The 20,975-nt window shown below is 42.6% G+C and overlaps 1 protein-coding gene, 1 long non-coding RNA gene and 1 pseudogene across 2 annotated transcripts; 1 reads left to right on the top strand and 2 right to left on the bottom strand.

Moving 5' to 3' along the window:
* The first annotated feature begins 3,101 nt into the window (after nt 1-3,101).
* Nucleotides 3,102-4,597, top strand: LOC122040174. The gene is made up of 4 exons (XR_006128532.1): nt 3,102-3,723; nt 3,791-3,928; nt 4,022-4,083; nt 4,538-4,597. It is a non-coding gene; the product is annotated as an uncharacterized LOC122040174 (long non-coding RNA).
* Nucleotides 4,598-11,662: 7,065 nt separating this feature from the next.
* Nucleotides 11,663-14,050, bottom strand: LOC122044147 (scopoletin glucosyltransferase-like). Its single transcript, XM_042604683.1, has 2 exons — nt 12,665-14,050; nt 11,663-12,127 (listed from the first exon to the last, which is right to left on the bottom strand). The coding sequence occupies exons 1-2, from the start codon at nt 14,048-14,050 to the stop codon at nt 11,663-11,665; spliced, it is 1,851 nt and encodes a 616-aa protein (XP_042460617.1).
* A 281-nt stretch (nt 14,051-14,331) lies between these two features.
* LOC122042807 lies at nt 14,332-18,630 on the bottom strand (annotated as a pseudogene).
* Nucleotides 18,631-20,975: the final 2,345 nt, after the last annotated feature.

Raw genomic sequence — 20,975 nt, 5'->3', positions numbered from 1 at the left:
TCCTCCCCCTTCATCGATGCTCATCTCTGAGCTTGAGTCTTCTTCCGGTTGATGATTCGCCAATAGCGCTAACCCTGAGAATTCTTCGATGTCCGACTCAGAGGTTGACGAATCTGACCAAGTAGCCTTCAGATTCTTGTACTTGGAGGGTTCTGGTTTCTTGTATTTTGGCTTTTCCTTTTCTTTCTCCTTTCTCTTCAACTTTGGGCAGTCATCTTTGATGTGCCCCTCTTCGTTGCAGTTGTAGCAACGAACCGTCCTCTTCTTTCGATGATGCCTCTGCGATTTAAATTTGTTAGTACTAAAAAACTTATTGAAGCGTCTTACCAGTAGTGCCGCTTCGGATTCGTCGACTGAGGCTTCGGAGTCAGAACTGTTCATTTTTGCCTTTAAGGCAATGTTCTGACTTGTCTTCTCTGCTCCGTTGGGTTCTGAAACTCGAGATTCGTGAAGTTCAAAAGTCGAAAATAATTGTTCTAAAGTACTTACCTCGAGGTCCTTAGAGATGTAATACGCATCTACTAAGGAGACCCACTCTGGAGTTCTCGGGAATGCATTGAGCGCGTATCGGATAGAATCCCAGTTGGTTACCTCTTCTCCAAGGTTCGTTAGTTGCGTTATCAGCTCCTTGATTCTCGCTTGGAGTTGCGCTACCTTCTCGCCTTGGTTCATCCGGAGGTTCGTTAACTGGTTCCGGAGGATGTCGCGCTTCGCTTCGGAAGTACCTTCGTGAAGCTCCAGGAATTTCTCCCAGAGATCTTTCGCTGAGTCGTAGCTTCCGATCCGATTTACCTCCTACGGCGGCAGCACACTGAGCAGGTGGAACTCTGCCTTTCCGTTGGCGACGAAATCGGCTTGCTCCTTCTTGCTCTATGTGTTTTCTTCTTTGTCTTTCAGCGCTGCAAAACCATATTTCATTGTAATAAGAATATCAAAATTGATTTTAAAAAATACCCCCATTTTGCGCTTCCAGGTGGCGAAGTCTCCGTCAAACTTCGGGGGATGGATGTTCGCTCCGGCCATCGTCTTGATCGTAGTGCTTTAGTTGGCGGTTAGTCCTTCTGAGGCGATCAAGCTCTGATACCACTTGTTGGTGCAGCGGAGACCGGCAAGAGGGGGGTGAATTGCTAAAAAACAAAAACAAACTATACCCTCCTCATACTTTCAACTCAGTTAGTGCAATAGTTAACAAAATAATAAAATAGTAAAAGAAAGACACAGAAGAATTAACCTGGTTACAACCAAGGAGATTGTTAATCCAGGACAGTAGAAGCGCACTAAAAGAAACTCTCCTTTACTGAAGGCGGAGAAGCCTTTTACACTTTCAAAAGCTCAGAACTATTGCTAGGAAACACTACAGATTGAATGCTTGAGTTGTTGTTGAATTCCTAACTCCAGGGGCCTTTTTATAGCTCCTGGAAAGTCTATCCCGAGGGTCCAAGGCGCCTCCAACAAGGTTTAAGGCGCCTCCAGCTCGGTCAGCGGATAAAACGGTCAAAACAGACTGTTGAAGGCGCCTTCATCAAGCCTGAAGGCGCCCTTGGAGGCGCCTTCAGCAAGGCTGGAGGCGCCTCCAAGCCTGATGGAGGCGCCTCCAAGCTGGCAGCTCAACATTCCAGCTTGTTTCTTTGCTCCACTTTGACTTCCGACGCTCCGATCTTTTGGGTGATTGCGGCCAACCGGAATAGGGCTCACCCGAACCCAATTCCCGGCCTTCTCCTCGAGCAGCCTTCCGTCCCGGCTTAACGTCCCTCGAACGCCGCGCACGCTCTTCACGCCCACCGGAGTACTCTTCCGCAGCTCTCTCGTCCTTCGGACGCACCGAGCCCGTCGGCTCCCTTCCCGTGCCGTCCTTCTCGCTAGCTGCGTCTTCCGCTCGACTTCCTGTGCTCCTAAGCTCCTGCACACTCAGACACAGGGATCAAACACAGCAGGACCTAACCAACTTGGTTGATCACATCAAAACTACCACGGGGTCCAACAATAACATATCATGCATTATGTTTAATTCCTCACAATTAAGGATAAATGACATTTATTAACAAATAACATCCTTGGTGGTTGTTCCTATCCTCAAAATGCCTAGATAGATATGCATGATCCCTAGATTAGGGCAAAACCAAACTTTACATCTCACAAAAGAACTATAAGGTGACTTTGTATGTGTTTTAGTGCACATTAGATATAAGTGAGATGTTAGGATGATGAACAAAACTCAATATGTTGATTTAGTGCATTCTTTTGAGTTTTAAGTTCATCAAAATACATAGGTATGTGTTTTCCAATTATTGGAAAAGCTAATGTACAAGTCATGTGCATTGAGCCCAAAGAACACGGCTGGATATTGGTTTTGAAAATCATTTTAAAATACTTTTGGAAAACATTGATGAAGACTATCTTTTGATAGTAATCATCATTGAAATGTTAGACACAAACTAGAAGAAAATACTAAAGTTTTTACAAGTTTTCAAGTTTGTGTCAATCTTGGAAAATAGAAAGTAGTTTCATATAAAACTATTTTTTCTTTATAGTATATCCCCTAAGTAGTGTCTACATGAATTTTCACGATTTTAAAAATTTTGTAGAATTTTTGGGGAGTTTCTGAAGTTGACTGAAATGGAATTTCAGTAATTTCAGAGCTTCAATCGATCACCCGATCGATTGAAGTGCCTCAATCGATCGGGCGATCGATTGAGAAGGCATTTCTCACGAGCAAAAGCTCGCTGGATCGATCCACCGATCGATCCACACTAGCTGAATCGATCAGTGGATCGATTCAGGCAGATTCAATCGATTGGGACCCAACTCCAATCGATTCGGGATGCTGATTTTGAATGGGAAAGCTTGCTTTCAGCATTCTAAACTATTTTTAGTCTATAATGTAAGATATCGGAAAATTTAAATAAATAGGGTTATTTGGGAAATAGCCTTATAGAATTTTTCCGAAATTTTTAGAAATTTTCTGGGAATTTTTCGGAGCTCGTAAGACGGGTTTTGAGGGGATCAATTTCGGGTTCGGATTAAACCTGTTTGGGATACCCGTTTAATGAAGGAAATGTTTTATTTGTAAAACCTTTTCCTTTTCTTTTTTACTTTCCCCCAAACGCAGATCCCGACCCTTCTTCCTCTCTTCCCCAACGCGACCTCCCTTCTTCCTCTCTCTATTCTCTCGCGGATGACTCGCCGGCACCGATCCACACTGTCGCGTCTTCGCCGCCGACCAGGGGTACGGTTGCCGGGTTGTCCTCCTCAGCCAGTGGTGTTTCCGTGACCTCGAGGTCGTGGGATCGACTCGCGGTGCTGCCCAAATTGCTGGATCTTTTCTTCATCTTCTTCTCTTCTCCCAAGCGCCGGCGACGCTTGCGCCAGCCGTGCCCTAGATCCACCGCCAGCCGCAACTCACAGAGCCGACCGTCGTCCCTCTCTGCCCTAACGTCGGAAGACGACCGTCTCCCCTGCGCCGATGCCGTCTCTTGACCCGAGCAGTGCTATCCTCTGTGCCGAACCCTAGTGCCCAACGCCGTCTTGCCGGCCGAGGTTCATCTGTGCCCTAGTCTTTCTTCTCCAACTCAGCGCCGGCACCTTCCTCTCATCCTCTGTGTGCCGAAACTGACCCAACGCCGGCCACCGTCTCTAGCTAGGCACCGTCGACCCCACAGTAGACCACCTATTCCTGGGTTTCACTGCGGGATGGTGCCCTAGTCATCGCCACCTGTACTGCCGGTGAGTGGTTGTATTGAGCATATCTTCTTCCTTACTGGGACTAGTTTCTATTGTGTGTTCTGGTCAGGATGAGCTCCAACAGCGGCTTCACGGTCACATACTCGTCATCCATTTACCTTTGTTTTGGTTGTGAGCTTGATCTTGCTTCTACTGCCCAATTGATTTTCAGATTTATAAGGAACAGTTCCATTAGATCACTGATGAGGTAAATGCATCAAATCATTGCTCCTTTGTTGGTTTGGTTTCGTTTCAAGGTTGCCTCTTTGATTCTTATGTTAGACTATTCTGTTTGGATTAGGAATTCAATTGGGCATATGGAATGTGAAGATTTTAGATCGGTATTGGGGATATTGATATAAGGTAAGCTATGTGTGGAGTTTTGGTTGTATTTCTATGAGTATTTGTAGGATATGCATTTATATCGGATTATGTTGAAGATATTGTAACCTGCAGTTGCTTGGTTAGTTGTGGATTTAGGTAAGTTACGATGGATTCATGTTTAACCTAACCTAATGTGATTATGGAAGGCTTAATCTATTGTAGTTGTGATGAATTAAGTACAGTTGATTTATGTTGGATTAGATTTAATCCTTAGATTTATTAGAGATGATCGTATTGCTAATCGTAAGTTGATCAGCGAAAGGAATTGATTGTGTTGATTGAGGATTATTGATTAAGGAGATTAATTCAAGTTAATTATTAATTAGGATTAATTAATGATGGATCGATTAGGGTTTTTCCTAATTAAGTTGGGTTGGATTTAGCTAGTTGTTGTTTATAAAATTAGCTAAATTGTATATCACGTTATCTGCAGGACTTTGATTCGAGACGGTGTCTCGACGATGGATCTATTTCGGATTGGATCCTTTCTATTGGAGGCGGGTACTTTTGACTTATTGTCTTTGATATGCATAGTAGTGAAATTAACAAGTTGCATTAATTATGTTCCTCATTTGTTTCGGTTAATCACTACCCGATTTCTTGTTACCTGCTTGATTGATTGTTTGTTTTGCATTTCGTGTTGTTATGTACCTGATTACACATGCTCATAGGGGTAGTGATATAACCATGTTTCACCATGTTCAGGACCTAGGTTTGATACCTTATTTGATCAGTGTACTTTGATATGATTTGTTCACTATGGTGCACATCATTATATGTCCATAGATTGGTTTAGTATATTACCATGCTTAGTGACATGCACCATTGCATGCCGTGTGATAGATTGCTCCATTATTGTCGAGCATTTTGCCAGTTTTCTGGTTAGTGGTATATTAGGCAGGGTGTGTTGTAGTAGGTTGCTCTGCTTTGCTCCGTTGGTCCGCTCGGGGTAGTGTGTGACGTGTAGACATTGAGATCCCTCCGATCATAGTTTAGGAGATGAGCACCGAGCTCCCATTTATGATTTGGGGTAGGAGTATGTGTGTACATCGACAGATCCCGTCCACTCGGTCGTGAGATTACCGTACATGCGGAGCGTCACACCTACCCACTCGGTCCCACTTTTGTTGTGAGTTGGCTGGCTGGCGTGCAATTTATCTTGACAATGAACGTGATGCATTTATTGTCTGTGTTTGTGTTTGCTCCATTTATATGCTTGATATTGTTTGGATACCTATGTTTCGATACAGATTTCTATACCACTCGTTTGTCCGATACCGATCTGGTTAGATGCTTTTTCTCTGTTTTACTTGGTTTGTATTTATCTTTATTTTATCGAGATTTGATTAGTGCTAGATGTTATTTCCTTACTTTGCATATCAATTGTACCTGCTGAGTGTTAGACTCACCCCGCCTCCATTGTTGTTATATTTCAGGATGATGCTGTCAGGAGAGAGTTCTAGTTACTGGTCCCCTGAAGACCCCGAAGACTTATGGATCTTTTGGTTTTGTTTTGCTTCTTATTTGACCATATTTACACTTGGTTTTGTTTGATACCTGGATATTGTATGGATTGTCCTTGTTGATGGATTTTTATTCGATATATTTTACTACATGCCTGCCTGGACGGCAGAAGAGGTGAGTTTGTTGGATTTGTGTTTTATGAGTATAGTGGAGTAGGAAAAATCGGATTTGAGCTTTACGAGTGTGGTTGAGTAGGGTTGATTTCGAGTCAGAGTATTATTGTTCTGTTTACTTGTTATATAAACTGCGTGGAATGTCTGTGATTGTATTTTATTTCTGCTATATTTCCAGCCGCATGTGGCTGAGGTATGTGGATATGTAGAAAGTTTCAGATTGTCCGCCGTATAGGGGAGATGCTGTCGAAATTTCTTCGGACAGGGACTCCTCCGAGGCGTGACATATAAAACCACTCCTAACCCCTCAAAACATATTTGTATACATTTAGAGGGAGTTTTCATGATGAAAACAAGAATGGATTGGTTAAGGAAGACTAAGTAGAAGTTTAGGTTGAGGTTTAGTTTCAATATTGAATTTTTGAACCTCAGAACTTCTAAAATTTGATTTCCTATATGTTTAGGGATTCCAAGTCATTGTTGTTGGTTGCTACTCAGAAAACCTAATGGTTCCACTGTACAAAAATTTTGTACAAAGGTCTGAACCTTTTCCTAGCTACCATGTGTTCTTTTAAATTAAACTTGGATCGCCTGCGGAACTTAACATGTTTGATCCAAAGTTTAATCTATTTGTTCTTTTAGGTTTTGACTTGGATTTCCTGCGGAACTTAACACGTTCGATCCAAATCACCTAAGTTATTAATTCCATTAAATATTAATTTCCATAATTGGTTCCCAGTACTGACGTGGCGAGGCACATGACCTTCTTGGATATGGGAGCAACCACCACCGACTAGACAAAACCTTTTAAGGAAAGCTAATATTTAATTTCCTAAAATAACTTTAGGTTAACCGAAAGGAACAATCAAATCACAAGGAAAAGAAAAAAAAAACAAAGAACACAACATCGAAAACAAATTCGAAATACTAGAATCGCATGCCTCTTGTATTTGGTATTATTTCCAAAAATAACTAGTATGATGCGGAAAGGAAAAATACTAATTATACCTTTTAGAAAGACCTCTTGATCTTCTACCGTATTCCTCTTCTAATCTCGGACATTGTGTGGGCAACGATCTTCCGAGATGAGAACCACCAAGCACCTTCTTCTTCCTTACAAGTTTTGGCCATCAAAACTTCTCCTAGGATGAAGAGCTTCGGCCACCACCACCATGCTCCAAGGGATGCTAGAAAAGAGGCTTCTTTTCTCTCCTTCTTCTCCTTCTTAGTTCCGGCCACCAAAGCTATCTCAACCATGAGAAGGTTTCGGCCACACAAAGGAGAGGAGAGGAAAGAAAGGGTCGGCCACACCCAAGGAAGAAAAGAGGGAGAAAAATAATAGAGTTATTCATCATGAAACCTCCTCTACCCCCTCTTTTATAATCCTTGGTCTTTGGCAAATAAGGAAAATTTAATAAAAACTTCCTTAATTCTTTTGCCATTGAAAAAGAAAATTTATTTAATTAAAAATAATTTTCTTTTCATTATGATAATGACCGGCCATCTTTAATTCCTTAATCAAGGAAATTTTAATTCACACAAGAATTAAAACTTCCTAATTTGTTTCCGGAAATTTATAAAAATTTCTCAAATAATTTTTCCCTTCATGGTGGTTAATAAAAAGAAATTTTATAAATTAAAATCTTTATTTTAAACATGTGGATAAAAAGAAAGTTATCTCTAAAAATTAAAATCTCTTTCAATCTACAAATAAGGAAAGATATCAAATCTTTTCTTAATCTTTTGTAGAAACTTATAAAAGAGAATATTTAATTTTTAAACTCTCTTTTAAATAATGAACATGAAAGTTTTCTTAAAATTTAAAATCCACCTTTTAATCAACAAATAAGGAAAGATTTCAAATTTTTAAACTCTCTTTTAAACATATGGATGATTTACAAATAAGAAAAGTTTTTAATAAAAATTAAAACCATCCTTTTAATCTACAAATAAGAAAAGAGATTAATCTCTTCTCTTAATCTTTTGTAGAAAGCTATAAAAGGAAATTTAAATTTTTAAACTCTCTTTTAATCATGATATCCACATAAGAAATAACTTTAATAAAAACCCTTTTAATATTCTAGTGGCTGGCCACCTAAGCCTGGGACCCAAGCTTTGGTCGGCCACCAACTTGGCTCAACCATTTGGTCTTGGCCGGCCCTAGCTTGGGTTCCAAGCTAACTTGGCCGGCCCCATTGGATGGATAAGAAGGTGGGTATGTGGTGGGTATAAATCTCTATATACAAGAGGTTACGATAGGGACCGAGATGAGGAATTGGTTTTGGTCTCCCGATGAAATTAAGCATCCCGTGTTCACCCCGAACACACAACTTAATTTTATCAATAATAATTCATTCCACTAGAGAACTATTATTGAACTACCGCACGAATCCCAAATTACATTTTGGGATTCTTCTTATTATGAGTGTGTTAGTCTCCCTGTGTTTAAGATAACAAATGTCCACTAATTAAGTAAGTTACTGACAACTCACTTAATTAATATCTAGCTCCAAGAGTAGTACCACTCAACTTCATCGTCATGTCGGACTAAGTCCACCTGCAGGGTTTAACATGACAATCCTTATGAGCTCCTCTTGGGGACATTCTCAACCTAGATCACTAGGACACAGTTTCCTTCTATAATCAACAACACACACTATAAGTGATATCATTTCCCAACTTATCGGGCTTATTGATTTATCGAACTAAATCTCACTCATTGATAAATTAAAGAAATAAATATCAAATATATGTGCTTGTTATTATATTAGGATTAAGAGCACACACTTCCATAATAACTGAGGTCTTTGTTCCTTTATAAAGTCAGTATAAAAGAAACGACCTCAAATGGTCCTACTCAATACACTCTAAGTGTACTAGTGTAATTATATAGTTAAGATAAACTAATACCTAATTACACTACGACCTTCCTATGGTTTGTTCCTTTCCATCTTGGCCGTGAGCTACTGTTTATAATTTATAAGGTACTGATAACATGATCCTCTGTGTGTGACACCACACACCATGTTATCTACAATATAAATTAATTGAACAACTACATTTATCATAAATGTAGACATTTGACCAATGTGATTCTTATTTCTAGATAAATGTTTATACCAAAAGCTAGGCTTTTAGTATATATCCTAACAATTGTTGGTGCAATGATAGAAGTTACGTGTATGTCTTTAAGGGGAGTTACTCTTTAAGGGCATGAAAATTTATTTTTCATACACCTTGGAAGGTGGTTAACCTTCTTTCGTGAAAATGCTCAAGGTTGGGCATTTGAATACAATGGAGAATGAATATCTTCATTGTTTAAGTGGTAATGCTCAAGGGATGAGCATTAAGAATAATGAAGGGTATGAGACCTTCGTTATTGAGTTGTGAACAACGTTGGGTAACTTTTCAGGGGGAGAGTTTTTGATGTATGCTAATAGGGGGAGAATGTGTGGTTAAGTTAGGCCTTCATTACCTAAAGAGGAAGTTTGTGCCCTCTAGGGAAGGGGAAGAATGAAGGGAATCCTCATTCATACATTGGCATGGGATTAGCCTAACTTAAAGGTATTGTCAAACATCAAAAAGGGGGAGATTGTTGGTGCAATATTTCCTAGGTCAAGGTTGACCTGGTTGACTAAGCTTGAGTTGGCTCAAGCTTGAGTCTTGATGTTTGGGTTTCAATGTTTGACAATACATTGAGACAATACATGGAGATTGACAGGTCGTGGAGATTGCAGGTGCAATCGTCCGTGTGGGAAGTCCTGGTGAGTGAAGCCAGACAGATGAAAATCCTAGTGAGTGAAGCTAGGTGAAAGTTCCGATGAGTAAAGCCGGGCAGTTGGGAAAGTCCTGGTGAGTGAAGCCAGGCAGGTAGAAGTCCTAGTGAGTGAAGCCAGGCAAGTGAAAGTCCTGGTGAGTAAAGCCAGGCAGGGGAAAGTCCCGGTGAGTGAAGCCGGGCAATGGAAAGACCTGGTGAGTGAAGCCAGGCACGAGGAAATCCAGATGGGTCAAGGGTGATTGGACATCTGGTAGAAGGAAGTCCAAGTGGGTCATGGATGACCGGACACTTGGCACGAGATGATAAGTCCAAGTGGGTTAAGGTTGACCGAATACTTGGCACAAGGAGAAAGTCTAGATGGGTCAAAAGTTGACCGAACTCTTAGCGGTCGTAAGTCCAATAGGGAGTTGGCATGGAACTAGGAAGTTCGGACGTAGTGAGCTTCCGAAGGTCATAACTTTTGACTCGGATATCGGAATGAGGTGATCTCGGATGCGAAACGAAGCTAATTTCAAGCTCTATCTAGTTTTCATCTTTCCAATCGATTGGCCAATTGATTGGGGGGGTTCAATCGATTAGTCAATTGATTGGGCGACGCGATTTTGTGCAGAAATGGGCTGAATCGATTGGGTAATCGATTGAAACTTTTCCAATCGATCGGTCAATCGATTGGGAGAGTTTTTAAGCGAACAGTGAGCTTCTGAATCTATCAGTTGATCGATTGAAACCTCCAATCGATCGACCGATCGATTGGAGCGCTGGATATCGCTCGAGAAGCCTTGAATCGATCGGGTAATCGATTCAGGGCAATTCCAAGATCACAGAGGTGCTCTGGATCGATCAACCGATCGATCCAAAGTCTCCCCAATTGATTGGGAGCAATCCAATCGATTGGGATTCGACCGTTGGCGCGGATAAAGCCGTTGGCGAGCGTTTTTCTGCGCACTTCTTCATCTCTTCTCCCCAGGCGATCACAGAACTTCTCAACAGCGATCTTTTCTTCCTCACCGCCATTTCTTGAAGGTTCTTGGAGGCTCATCTAAGTCAAGAGGCGAGTTGCAACAAGAAGAAGAAGAAGCTAGGGTTTTCATTGTAATCTTGTAAGATTCATTTGTATTTTACTTCTTTCTTTCTCATTGTTGTATTGTGAGGTTGTAAGGCTTCTCCGCCTTCGGTAGTTACCGAGAAGGAGTGTTTTTATAGTGGAGGGTGCGTAAGTGTGTGGATCCTTGGGCTAGTCACCTCTTCTTGAGGTGGATACCAAGTAAATCCTAGAGTTAGCATTGTGTGTTTGTTTCTTTGTATTTTCCGCTGCATATCTTTGAAGAAACAAGCAACGACGAGCACGAGATCGCGCCGAGCTATTCACTCCCCCTCTAGCTCCATTTTCGATCCCAACAGAGTTGTCGTGACCCGGAAGAGCAGATGACTCTGATCAGGCTGGAGAGCTAGATCTGACGACGCAGAGCCGGATGCGGCCCAAAACCGGAAGACGAGCTGTAGGTCAGGATAAAACACCGGCATGCAGGCCGGGAGGTACTAATAGCACGTAGGCCGGGACACAAAATCAACACAGACGGAGAAACAAGATCGGTACGCAGGCCGAGATACAAAACGACACGCAGGCCGGGACCCGAGATCGGAACGCAGGCCGGGAAACGAGATCGGCATGCAGGCCGGGATACAAAACGGCACGAAGGCCAGAACATAAAACATCACGCAGGTCAAATAGTAGTAACGACACGCGGTCTGGACACGACACATCAGAACAACACACACTAACAATGAGGGCTTGAAGACCCGATCCGCAGTAAGGACTCGAAGCACTAAGGTAGCGCACAACCATTGAAGTTAAAAGGCCCGACCGGCGCTGAAAGTGTATGACTTTGATGGGTCTGTACCGGTAGCAAAGGTTCCGCACTCGATCATTGATAGAGGTCGATAGCAAGGTCGGCTCAATTGGGAAAAGGCCTGCCGATGTCTGCAGGAAGCGGCTACGAATATCGGCGCGATAAAGGAGCAAGAGATGACGTGCGTGGCAATGACCTGATCGACAGTGAGGACTGCGAGCGGCTCATGGCAGTGGCCAGAATGCTGCCTGTGGCTGGCCGGCGAAAGCAACGACGCTGGAGATAGCAGCACCTCACGGGGAAGAGAGGAGGAGAGGTGGCGTCGATGTTGCCGGCATGGAGAGGGAGAGGGAACTGCCGGCGCATGAGCTGCTCGCTGGGGCTACCCATGAGAAGACGTGAAGGCGGTAGCGCCGCCGTCGGGAGAAGAGAGAAGAAGAAGATGCGGCGGCGTCGCGTGAGTTCATGTAGCGACAGCGTCGCGAGGAGGACGAGGGGAAAGTAGATGGCGGCGAACTGCTCGGTGGCCGCGTCGCGAGGCGAAGGAGGAGAGGAGCGCCGGTGACGAGAAAAGGAGGGGAGTTGGCGGCGTTGGCTCCGGCGAAGGGCGTGAGGAGGAAGAAGAGGAGGTGCGGCCGGAGGCAAGGGAGAGTAGAGGAGGAGAGGAGGGGAGCGGCCGACGGCTCCCGTCGGCGCTGGTCGAGGAGTGTCCACTCCCTGGCGGCGCCATCCCCCAAACCACGAATCACTCCTTTAGCCTGATGAACAGTGCCATTAAACTCTCAAAACTCTCCACAAATGAAAAGATCAAATTGCCGCTCCTTCTCCCTTTAATTCTTTCACTGCCCTGTATCTATATCCGTATCAGCAACAATCCGATCTATAGTTGGAAATGGAGTAGCAAAATTGTAGTTTTATTGGATTTCTAAAAGAGGACACCCAATTTGGTGGGTTGGGAAAAACGAAGAAAAACTAGGGCTCCAATTATGGTGGTTAAAAGTATAGAGAAGTCATTGGGGCTCACTGAAGAATCTGAAGAGAGGTGGAATGTATTGTTGATACTGAGACGAGAAGATTTCTGGATTAATATCGAGGAGGGAGCGAGCTTGAAAGAAAAATGGATAGAAGATGTAGAAACAAAATAAAAATAAAAATTATTGGATAGACTTTCATACCATGCAAGAACATGTCTGAAGGATCAATTCTCGACGGTTTGCACCAGTCGTCATGGATCAAAGGTTTTGTTGACTTCGCTCCAATTGGAGACGCGACAGTTCGGACATCAACTGGTCGACTTCGCTGTAGGATGAACCGCCGACGGCCACGGCTTCCCTCGCCTTCCGCCCCATCTCCGCCGCCCTCCTCTTCCTCTCCTCGCTGCCCCTCTCCTCCTCCATCAACTGCGCCACCGCCGCGGCGATATTTGCTCTCGCTACCACCGGCTTCTCCTCTTCCGCCATCCCCCACACCTCCGCGCCTACGCGCACACCGACGCGCAGTACATCCACCACCAGCGCCTCGTTGTAGAATTGCTCCGCGAAAAGCGGCCACGTGGCCATCGGCACGCCGGCGCTCACCGCCTCCATCACCGAGTTCCATCCGCAGTGCGTCACGAAGCCCCCTACCGCGCGATGGCCAAGGATCGCCGCCTGAGGCGCCCACCCGCGCACCACCAGCCCGAGGCCGCTCCTCTGTTCCTCAACGACGCTCCTCTGTTCCTCAACGATGCTCCTCTGTTCTCCCTCGCCGCCAGTAACCCAGATGTACGGGTGGCCTGCGGCCGCTAGTCCCGCCGTAATTTCCCCCATCTGTGCCTCGCTCATTCGCCCCATGCTCCCGAAGCACACATACACAACCGTTTCAGTAGGCTTCGAGTCCAACCACGTTAGAATCGCTGCCGCTTCTTTAGCTCCGGCGATGCCAGCGGTGTCGTGTACAAGCGAGACTGGTCCGATGTGCCACGCCCGCCTCCCCATCACTCTCCGGTAATGCTCCGCGTACTCCGCTTCCAACTCGTAGAAGCTGTTCACCACTTCGCCGTGACTCGCCCTCCCGGACTCAGCCACCCGGTCAAAGAACTCGCTGAACTCGGTGCGCAACCCCGCCGAATCGTGGAGCTGCGACCGCTTCATCTCAATTCGATGTGGCAGGCCGGGCACCGCCAGGCGTTCTCCGATCCACGTTCCCAACTCGCGTTGCTCCGCCGCGTGGCGCTCCACGGCGTCGATGACGCAGTGAGGGAAGAAACCCATCGACTGGAACACGAGGCGTGGCACCGCGAGCCGCCGCGCGGAGTCGGCGGTCCAGGGGAGGAACATGTCGGACACGAGGCAGCTCGGTCGGTGCCGCAGGAGCGCGATCTCCAACGGCTCTGCGAACCGCTTCTCGAGGTCGCGGAAGAGGTCAAAGGAGTATGCAGGGGAGGCGAGGAACGGGGGCTGGCGGCGACCAGAGACGTCTCCATCAGCGGCTTGACGAAGGAGGAGAAGGTCGATTTGGTGACCGGAGTGGCGGGCTTTTCGGAGGCGGTCGGCGAGGAGCTGCGGGGCGGGGTCAGGTGAAAGGATGGTTGCGGTGGCGCCGCGGGACGCGAAGACGGAGGCAGCGTCGACCATGGGGATGACATGGCCGGCGGCAGGGAGAGGGAAGAAGAAAATGCTGTGGACTGGGTGATCCGCCATCCGATTGGATTGATTCAGCTGCTTCAAAGGTTAGACTTTGTTATACTAGAATTTTGACCACAGGAGTCGTCGTTATCCCATACACTTACCGCCGCCCTGGAAAAAAAATACTGGGCAACCGTCGTAAGCGGAACGTTGTTTAAGCATTAGATTTAAATTATAGATTTTTAATAATTTAAGAGAACGATTTGGAATTGAATTAGAGCCGTAAATGAAAACTGATTCAAATATGTTTCCTCTAATTATTTTTTTTGAAAAAAAACAGAGCGGTTGCCTTCACGTCATGAAACATAATCGAAGTACTTGTCAATTGATAATTGCTGATTGTCAATCATTTATCATTAATTGAATGACAACCTACGATCTCTGGACATCACCTGTCGCCAATCCTCGGTGATCTGGGGCCTAGGGGAAGAGCTGTCGCATGGCATGTCAGGAATAAGCCTTTTCCAGCTGGGTCAAATCGAATCCACTATCATATACACACTATTCCCGGTTAGCTCATGTCTACTCTGCTAAGAAATAATTGACCTGATCTTCATGTCTACTCTGCTAAGAAATAATTAACCTAATCTATCAAATCAACCTCCAAAATGCAAATTTAAACACAGCAGTAGTAGAGAAACGAAAAAACACAGCAGAGGTCCAGTTTACGCACACAGGCAGTTTGCCCTCGTGTATTTCACTCCCAGACATGAGACAACCCAAGGCCCCAGCTCTGAACTATGCTGCTTCAGCAAACCCGACTTGGAGATTGCCGAAATCAAACACCGAGTGGTACACTCCCATGAACACATCCCCCAATATCCTGCACCACTTTCATTCATTAGTTACAAAGATTTTAAACAAACCCCCAGAAAGAAAATATGGGGAGACGAGAATAGACACCAAAGAGGGCCTCGAGGTGGTGGAATGTCGAAGGCAGTAAAACCACTTATGCATTGTGCTGCTGTTCCTTCCCCAATCTTGAGAACGTACTGAAAGGTCATAAGCAGATTGAGATCATTGGTGTTAACCAGATAAAACAAAGACAAATTATATGCAACTTTACGAAGGATAGTACCTGGTCTGGTTCGAGCTCAAATACTCTATCCCCGATAGTAAACCCGATACTTGGCATGGATGCAAGGGCTCCGCAAGCTACAGCTGATTCTCCCATAAGACTAGGTAGCCTCTCACACAGCTAAAATTTCAACTCAATACATGAATAAACGAATACAAGAATTCTTATCGATGATGTCATATGATTCAAAGGGGACTGACCTCATTGATGTAGTTTAATATGTGTTCTTGTGTCCCCTCCAGTTGCAGTTGATTCTGCATCCAAACAACTGCCATCTCACACGCAGTGCACATTGCATCACCCTGAAGTCTATTCGATGAATCTCTATTTCTATACACAACATTCTCGATGGCAATACTGCACATAAGGAAAGTATAAGCTTTTTTAGAAGAACCTAAGCAATTCAATTTCTTCAAACATTTATAACACAGGCCTAATGCCATGGGTTCCATCGAAGCTACACAGACCAATCTGAGCACAAATTTTGCCAGGTTGTGCCTGTAGAATAAGCCAGAGTTATTTGTAATACTATAAAGTAATTACAAGTTTGTTTTTTTTTAAATAATCATATAATTTCTGCAAACCTGTGCCAACAACAGGTCGAGAATTAGCTGTCCGTACTCGACGACAACTGCTTTGCACGCTTGATTAACGATACCAGCAGCTCCAATTCTCTGATTAATCTCAACAATAATGGTCTGTAAAAAGACGCAGGGATATTGATCATCATAACCAGTGCCCTATTAGATCATTTGCCTTTCAACAGAGGGGAAAACTTAATACCAAATGACAGGGCACCTTTGATCTTCCTTGAATAAGCAAAACTATACAAGGATATGTCTCTTCCACAAAAAATAAAAAGAACAATGCTTGAAAAACTAAAATGGTCATAAAAGAGAAACTGTTATCATGTTAAAGAATTGCAAAACACTTTTGAGCTTCTGGTTACCACATGCAGAGAACTTTGTTGTCTCCATAGATGCCACAAAATGTATGAAAAGTATAAAGAGCTCGAGTGAATATCTAATTTGAATAGTTGAATGAGAAAAACGAGTCTCATTATGACAAGAGTAGCTGAAACGTTATACATACAGTTGGACCAGCTAACAAAGAACTTCCTGAATCTGCAATTGCTGCACAACCACCCGCACAGAATCCTGATTAAAATATCTTGAATTAGAAAGTGGTAAATCATGAAAGGAGGACTCAAATGAGATCACCATTCACAAAGAAAAAAACCTGTAGATTGGCCATCAATAAGGACATCACCCATATCAAACTACCATTTTGTTGAAATAAGTAAGATTAGTTAGTATGCTACTGAACATGGCAATATTTGGCCAGATCCGATTGATAAATATGTCAACAAAAAAAAAAAAAAAGATGCAGATACTACCTGCCAATAGCCTTTCTGAGTCACAGGAACAAATGTATGTTCACCCTTGTAATGATTTGGATCAACTCCTCCAAATACAATTTCACCTCCCTCTCCTTCCTCAGAATTCCGATTAAACCAGAAAGAGAAAGCAGGTTCTTTGACAAGGCCTTGCTCAATCATATTGTACCTGCAACAGAAAAATTGTGGGTTCATCATTCAGTTAAATTATTGCGTCTAACGTCGTGATAACTTTAAGATACTAAAAGTTTGCTGAGACATTTCCGTGTATTGAAGAAAAATTAAAAGAATGACTCGAGAAAAAGTGAATATTAAATAGAAATGATTACACTACCACACAGGAGTAACATTCCCAACTGATATTTCCTGGAACCCAAGTCCAAGAATGCCATCAAATTTCCCCAATAGAAATGTGATACTGGGCTCTTTGGTCGCCTCGACGAAAACCTGAACAAAACTAACTTCTGAGTGCTACTGTATCAAGGGGTATCAAAGGACTTAACTGAAAGCATAATTGACCACTTCAGTGGAGATATTGCCCACCTGATCATTGCCAACTAGATCACCAACTGCAACATGATCCTGACTTAAGAATCCAGAGATTTCTCCGGTGCCATAACGAATAGCTACTGTCTTCCCTGCTTGCATGAAGATATTTTATTTAATTAGTCTTTGCTTCTCATCCTTTCAGACCGACCATAAAAGAATATACCAAAGCAAGAGACCACAACAAACTATGGAGAAAATGAAAATTAGTCAATGAAGAACAACTGAAAGTTTATGTAAATTTATTAAGGTTTTCTATTGCAGTTAACTCAGAGATCTTCAAACATTCTTGGACAACAATGCAATTTTTTTTAAAATCAAATTAATAATGAATTACAAACTCTGTAAATATCTCAGCATCAAAGCTGTAGTGTCTTCCCTTAATCAATGATGCTCTATAATGATTCATGCATGTAATCCCTATATTAACATACATAATGATAGGAGCCTTCGACAATATGCATGCTCTTATCTGAGCTACTGAATGGATTCTGCATGACCACAAACATCCAAACCCATGAGGCCATGAACGAAAAAAAACTCACAGACACAAGTTTGGTAAGCACAAACCAGGAAGTTCACGAGAAGGAAACCACAAATAACTAAAACTGATAAAGAATAAGAACCACAAACCGTTCTGTTTGTAGGTGCTCGATCTGCTTGATTTGTACTTTGAATGGAAATAGCAAGCCAACTGCAAAGGTAAACAAATAGATTAAAGCGTTGCAGCAGAACAAGATTTGCGTGCACTCATTTCAACAGGACATATCACAAAAATATTAACAAATTCATCTAAAATGATCAGATTTCCAGCACTAGCACTGTAGAAGAAACATTCACAGGAGGTGAGAAATCTCACCGAGAAGTAGCACTTTGAAGATGGAACCCACAAATTCGAGCTTCCAGTATCAAATATTACAGTGAACTTCTGCGCTGGCGTCCCAATACCAATCTCCCCAAAGTACTGTGCGTTCATGTAATTCTTAAGCGAAACAACATCAATATCTTGCTCGTCATGGAGAGCACCCTTAAGTCTATACTTCCGGTACATCAAGCACTTTCCCGCTCCAAAAGCCGAGTATCCAGCCTTCCGTCTTCATCCAAAGGTCTCTTCTTCAAGCCAATCCTTAGCAGCCCACCGGCCGAGGTCGGAACACCGAAGGGAAGCAAAAGGCACGAGAGAAGAAGCGGAAGCACAGAAACCCCCTTACTTACCCCCATGATTAACAAAACAAAATCAGCTCAAATCCCTGAAATTTCTCGGGCCTATCAAACAGCTACGACAAATTGAGGTAGCAACGAAAAATTGAATCAAAATCCAAGAGGAAGAATAAAACACGGCCTCTCGAATCGAGAAACAACGAATCAACAGCGAACGTGATATTCAAAAAATGAGAATGTCTGAGCAACTCACCGACGAGAAGGAGGACTGGAGATCGAATCGAGGCGAGAAGAACGATCGAAATCGATATCAACCTCCGGTCATACACACATCATTTGTTCATGGAGTTGGGACTGAGACTGGAAAAGAGAACATGGCAGATGCTTCGCTTTTGTCCGTCCAATAATTTTCTTGGTCCAACGGATACCGTTCGATAAGGAATCTTTCTCACCGCTTAAGGCGGTGACGAGGTCTTGATTTTTTCTGCGCCACGTTCTCGTTTCTGCATGCATCTATCGCGGAGTTCGATGACGTGGCGGCCGAGAAGTCGAGAAGCGGGCGGCAAGAAAGATGGGACCTCTGGTCTGCATGAGGATCCCGCCTGGCCATGAAAGGGTTTGTTTTATATATCGTAAAAGGCCTTTGTATTCTTGTTTAAGTAATGTATAATCAGCCCAATTTAATTGGGGCGCATACTTTTTTAATATTTTAATATTATTTTTATTTAATTTTATATAATAGGTTCACTTTTTAATATATATATATATATATATATATATATATATATATATGTATGTATGCATTAGAGGTAGACCTTTAAGCATCGTTTCTGTTGAATTGTCTTAAAAGTGTGTGATAATTTAAAAAAAAAATAGTTTGTGTTTTTCTTTGTAAGACCATCAGGGATAGGTTGGATCTTTAAAAATTTATAGATAGTTAGTGGTTGTCTAATAATGATTTTTTCCTAAAGAGAGTTTACCTAGATTTTTGTTTAAATTTTCTAGAGTTTCTTTTAAATCTTTTGTTTGGTTATTTTTATAGATATGGTTTTCAAGAATGAGGAGTTGAGTTTCTAATACAATAAGTCTATAATGTAAAATGTCAATAGATCTAATATGATGTTATTTTGTTATATCAGAATTTGATCTTCTTGGCTTACTAAGGTAGAATTACTATAGCCAATATCTTTATTTTTAGTAAATTGTTGAGAAAAATCTAAATTTTTTTCATAATGCGTATTTGTGAATTGTATTTTGTTCATTCAATATTGGGTCTTCAAAGGATCTTGAGGCCATGATACTAAACTTTTTTTTTAACAGATACTAGGTCTAGGTCTAGTTGCTTCCTTACTTTTTTCTAATGGCTTCTAGTGAACCTCACCTGTAAAATATCTACAAGAAGGCTAATGCCCTAGCTATGTAGGAATACGGTTGTCCCTTTGTCGTCCTTTCTAAGCCCGTATAAGTCTTACCTTAGCCTACTCATCAATTATAGTTACTGTTCACCATCATGCTACTTGGAAAAGGACTGAAGAAGACTTTAGAGGTAATTCAGAGAGAAGAAAAGTTTTTGCAAGAGAAGGAAAGCATCTTGAAAAGAGAGGATCTGCTAGAATGACAAACGGGTGAGGAGGTAATAAAGGCCTTCGTTTTGGAATGGAAGATAGGTGACAGAAAAGGAGGAGGTAAAGGGGGACTGGTGGTAGGAAAAAGAGTAGGTCCTGCTTTTACTTTTAGGAAAGGAAGATGGGTGGCAGATAAGGAGGATGGCTTAGGATAGGAGGGACTGTTAGTTGAGTGGAGTTACTATAGAGTGAGTCGAATTTTTAGGAATCAATCATGTTATCTATATTTTGTTCTCCTGTGGAATCCAAAGATGAAGCTTGTGACCTTAACGCTTGGGTTAGTGCTCTGTGCCTGGCTAGGGCAGTCCGATAGGCTCTAGATGAAAATGTTGAACTTGCTAGTAGTTTGTTACTCATTCTTTCTGTCTTCTTTTGATAATGATGAAAGAGAGTAATATGCTGGATAGTAAAGTTGAACGGAAAGAATCTAGTACTCATTTCCTTTGCCCAGTAAATTTTCTTGGTGAAAGATTCTCCTACAAGAAAATAAGTATCTGGGTCTTCAATTTTGTCCTAGTCCCAATGTGTTCACAGAGGCACGCCAATATTTGAATTGATCAGCAAAAGAGGGAGGAGCTTTCCAATCAAAGTTTGGGTCGGACGAGTAGTCTTCTAGTTCTTCTTGGTAACCACCAATCTCATTAATGTCAATTTAGGTGGAGTACTATCAAATTTTTAATCTTAGATCTAGGTAAGCTCTCTTTAGGAAAATTTAAACAAAGATCTAGGTAAGCTCTCTTTAGGAAAAACCATTATTAGACAACCACCCATTACCTAAAAATTTTTAAAAATTCAAGATATCCCTTCTGATGTCCTTACAAACAAAAACACAATTTGAAAGTTTTTCTAAATTAGCACACACTTTAAGACAACCCAACAAAAACCTAGCTATGATACTTAGAAGGTCTACATTCAATATTGCTACTTATCAAATAAAAGAACTCATAGATATCGAACAAAATTTGGACACATTTTCAAATGAATAATTAAATGCGCTAAACCCAAAAATAAGATATATCCAAAGTTTATTATCCTTTTCTATAGCACTTTATAGACATCACAAAACACAACCACTCCACCTACCAAATGGCAGAGAGGAAAGATTTGCACTTACGAATGAAGAATCAGCTAGAA

The sequence above is a fragment of the Zingiber officinale genome, chromosome 2A (genome assembly GCF_018446385.1).
Source record: "Zingiber officinale cultivar Zhangliang chromosome 2A, Zo_v1.1, whole genome shotgun sequence".
Taxonomy (NCBI): domain Eukaryota; kingdom Viridiplantae; phylum Streptophyta; class Magnoliopsida; order Zingiberales; family Zingiberaceae; genus Zingiber; species Zingiber officinale.
The sequence above is the reverse complement of the archived record's forward strand: the minus strand, read 5'-3'. Positions and strand labels throughout refer to the sequence as shown.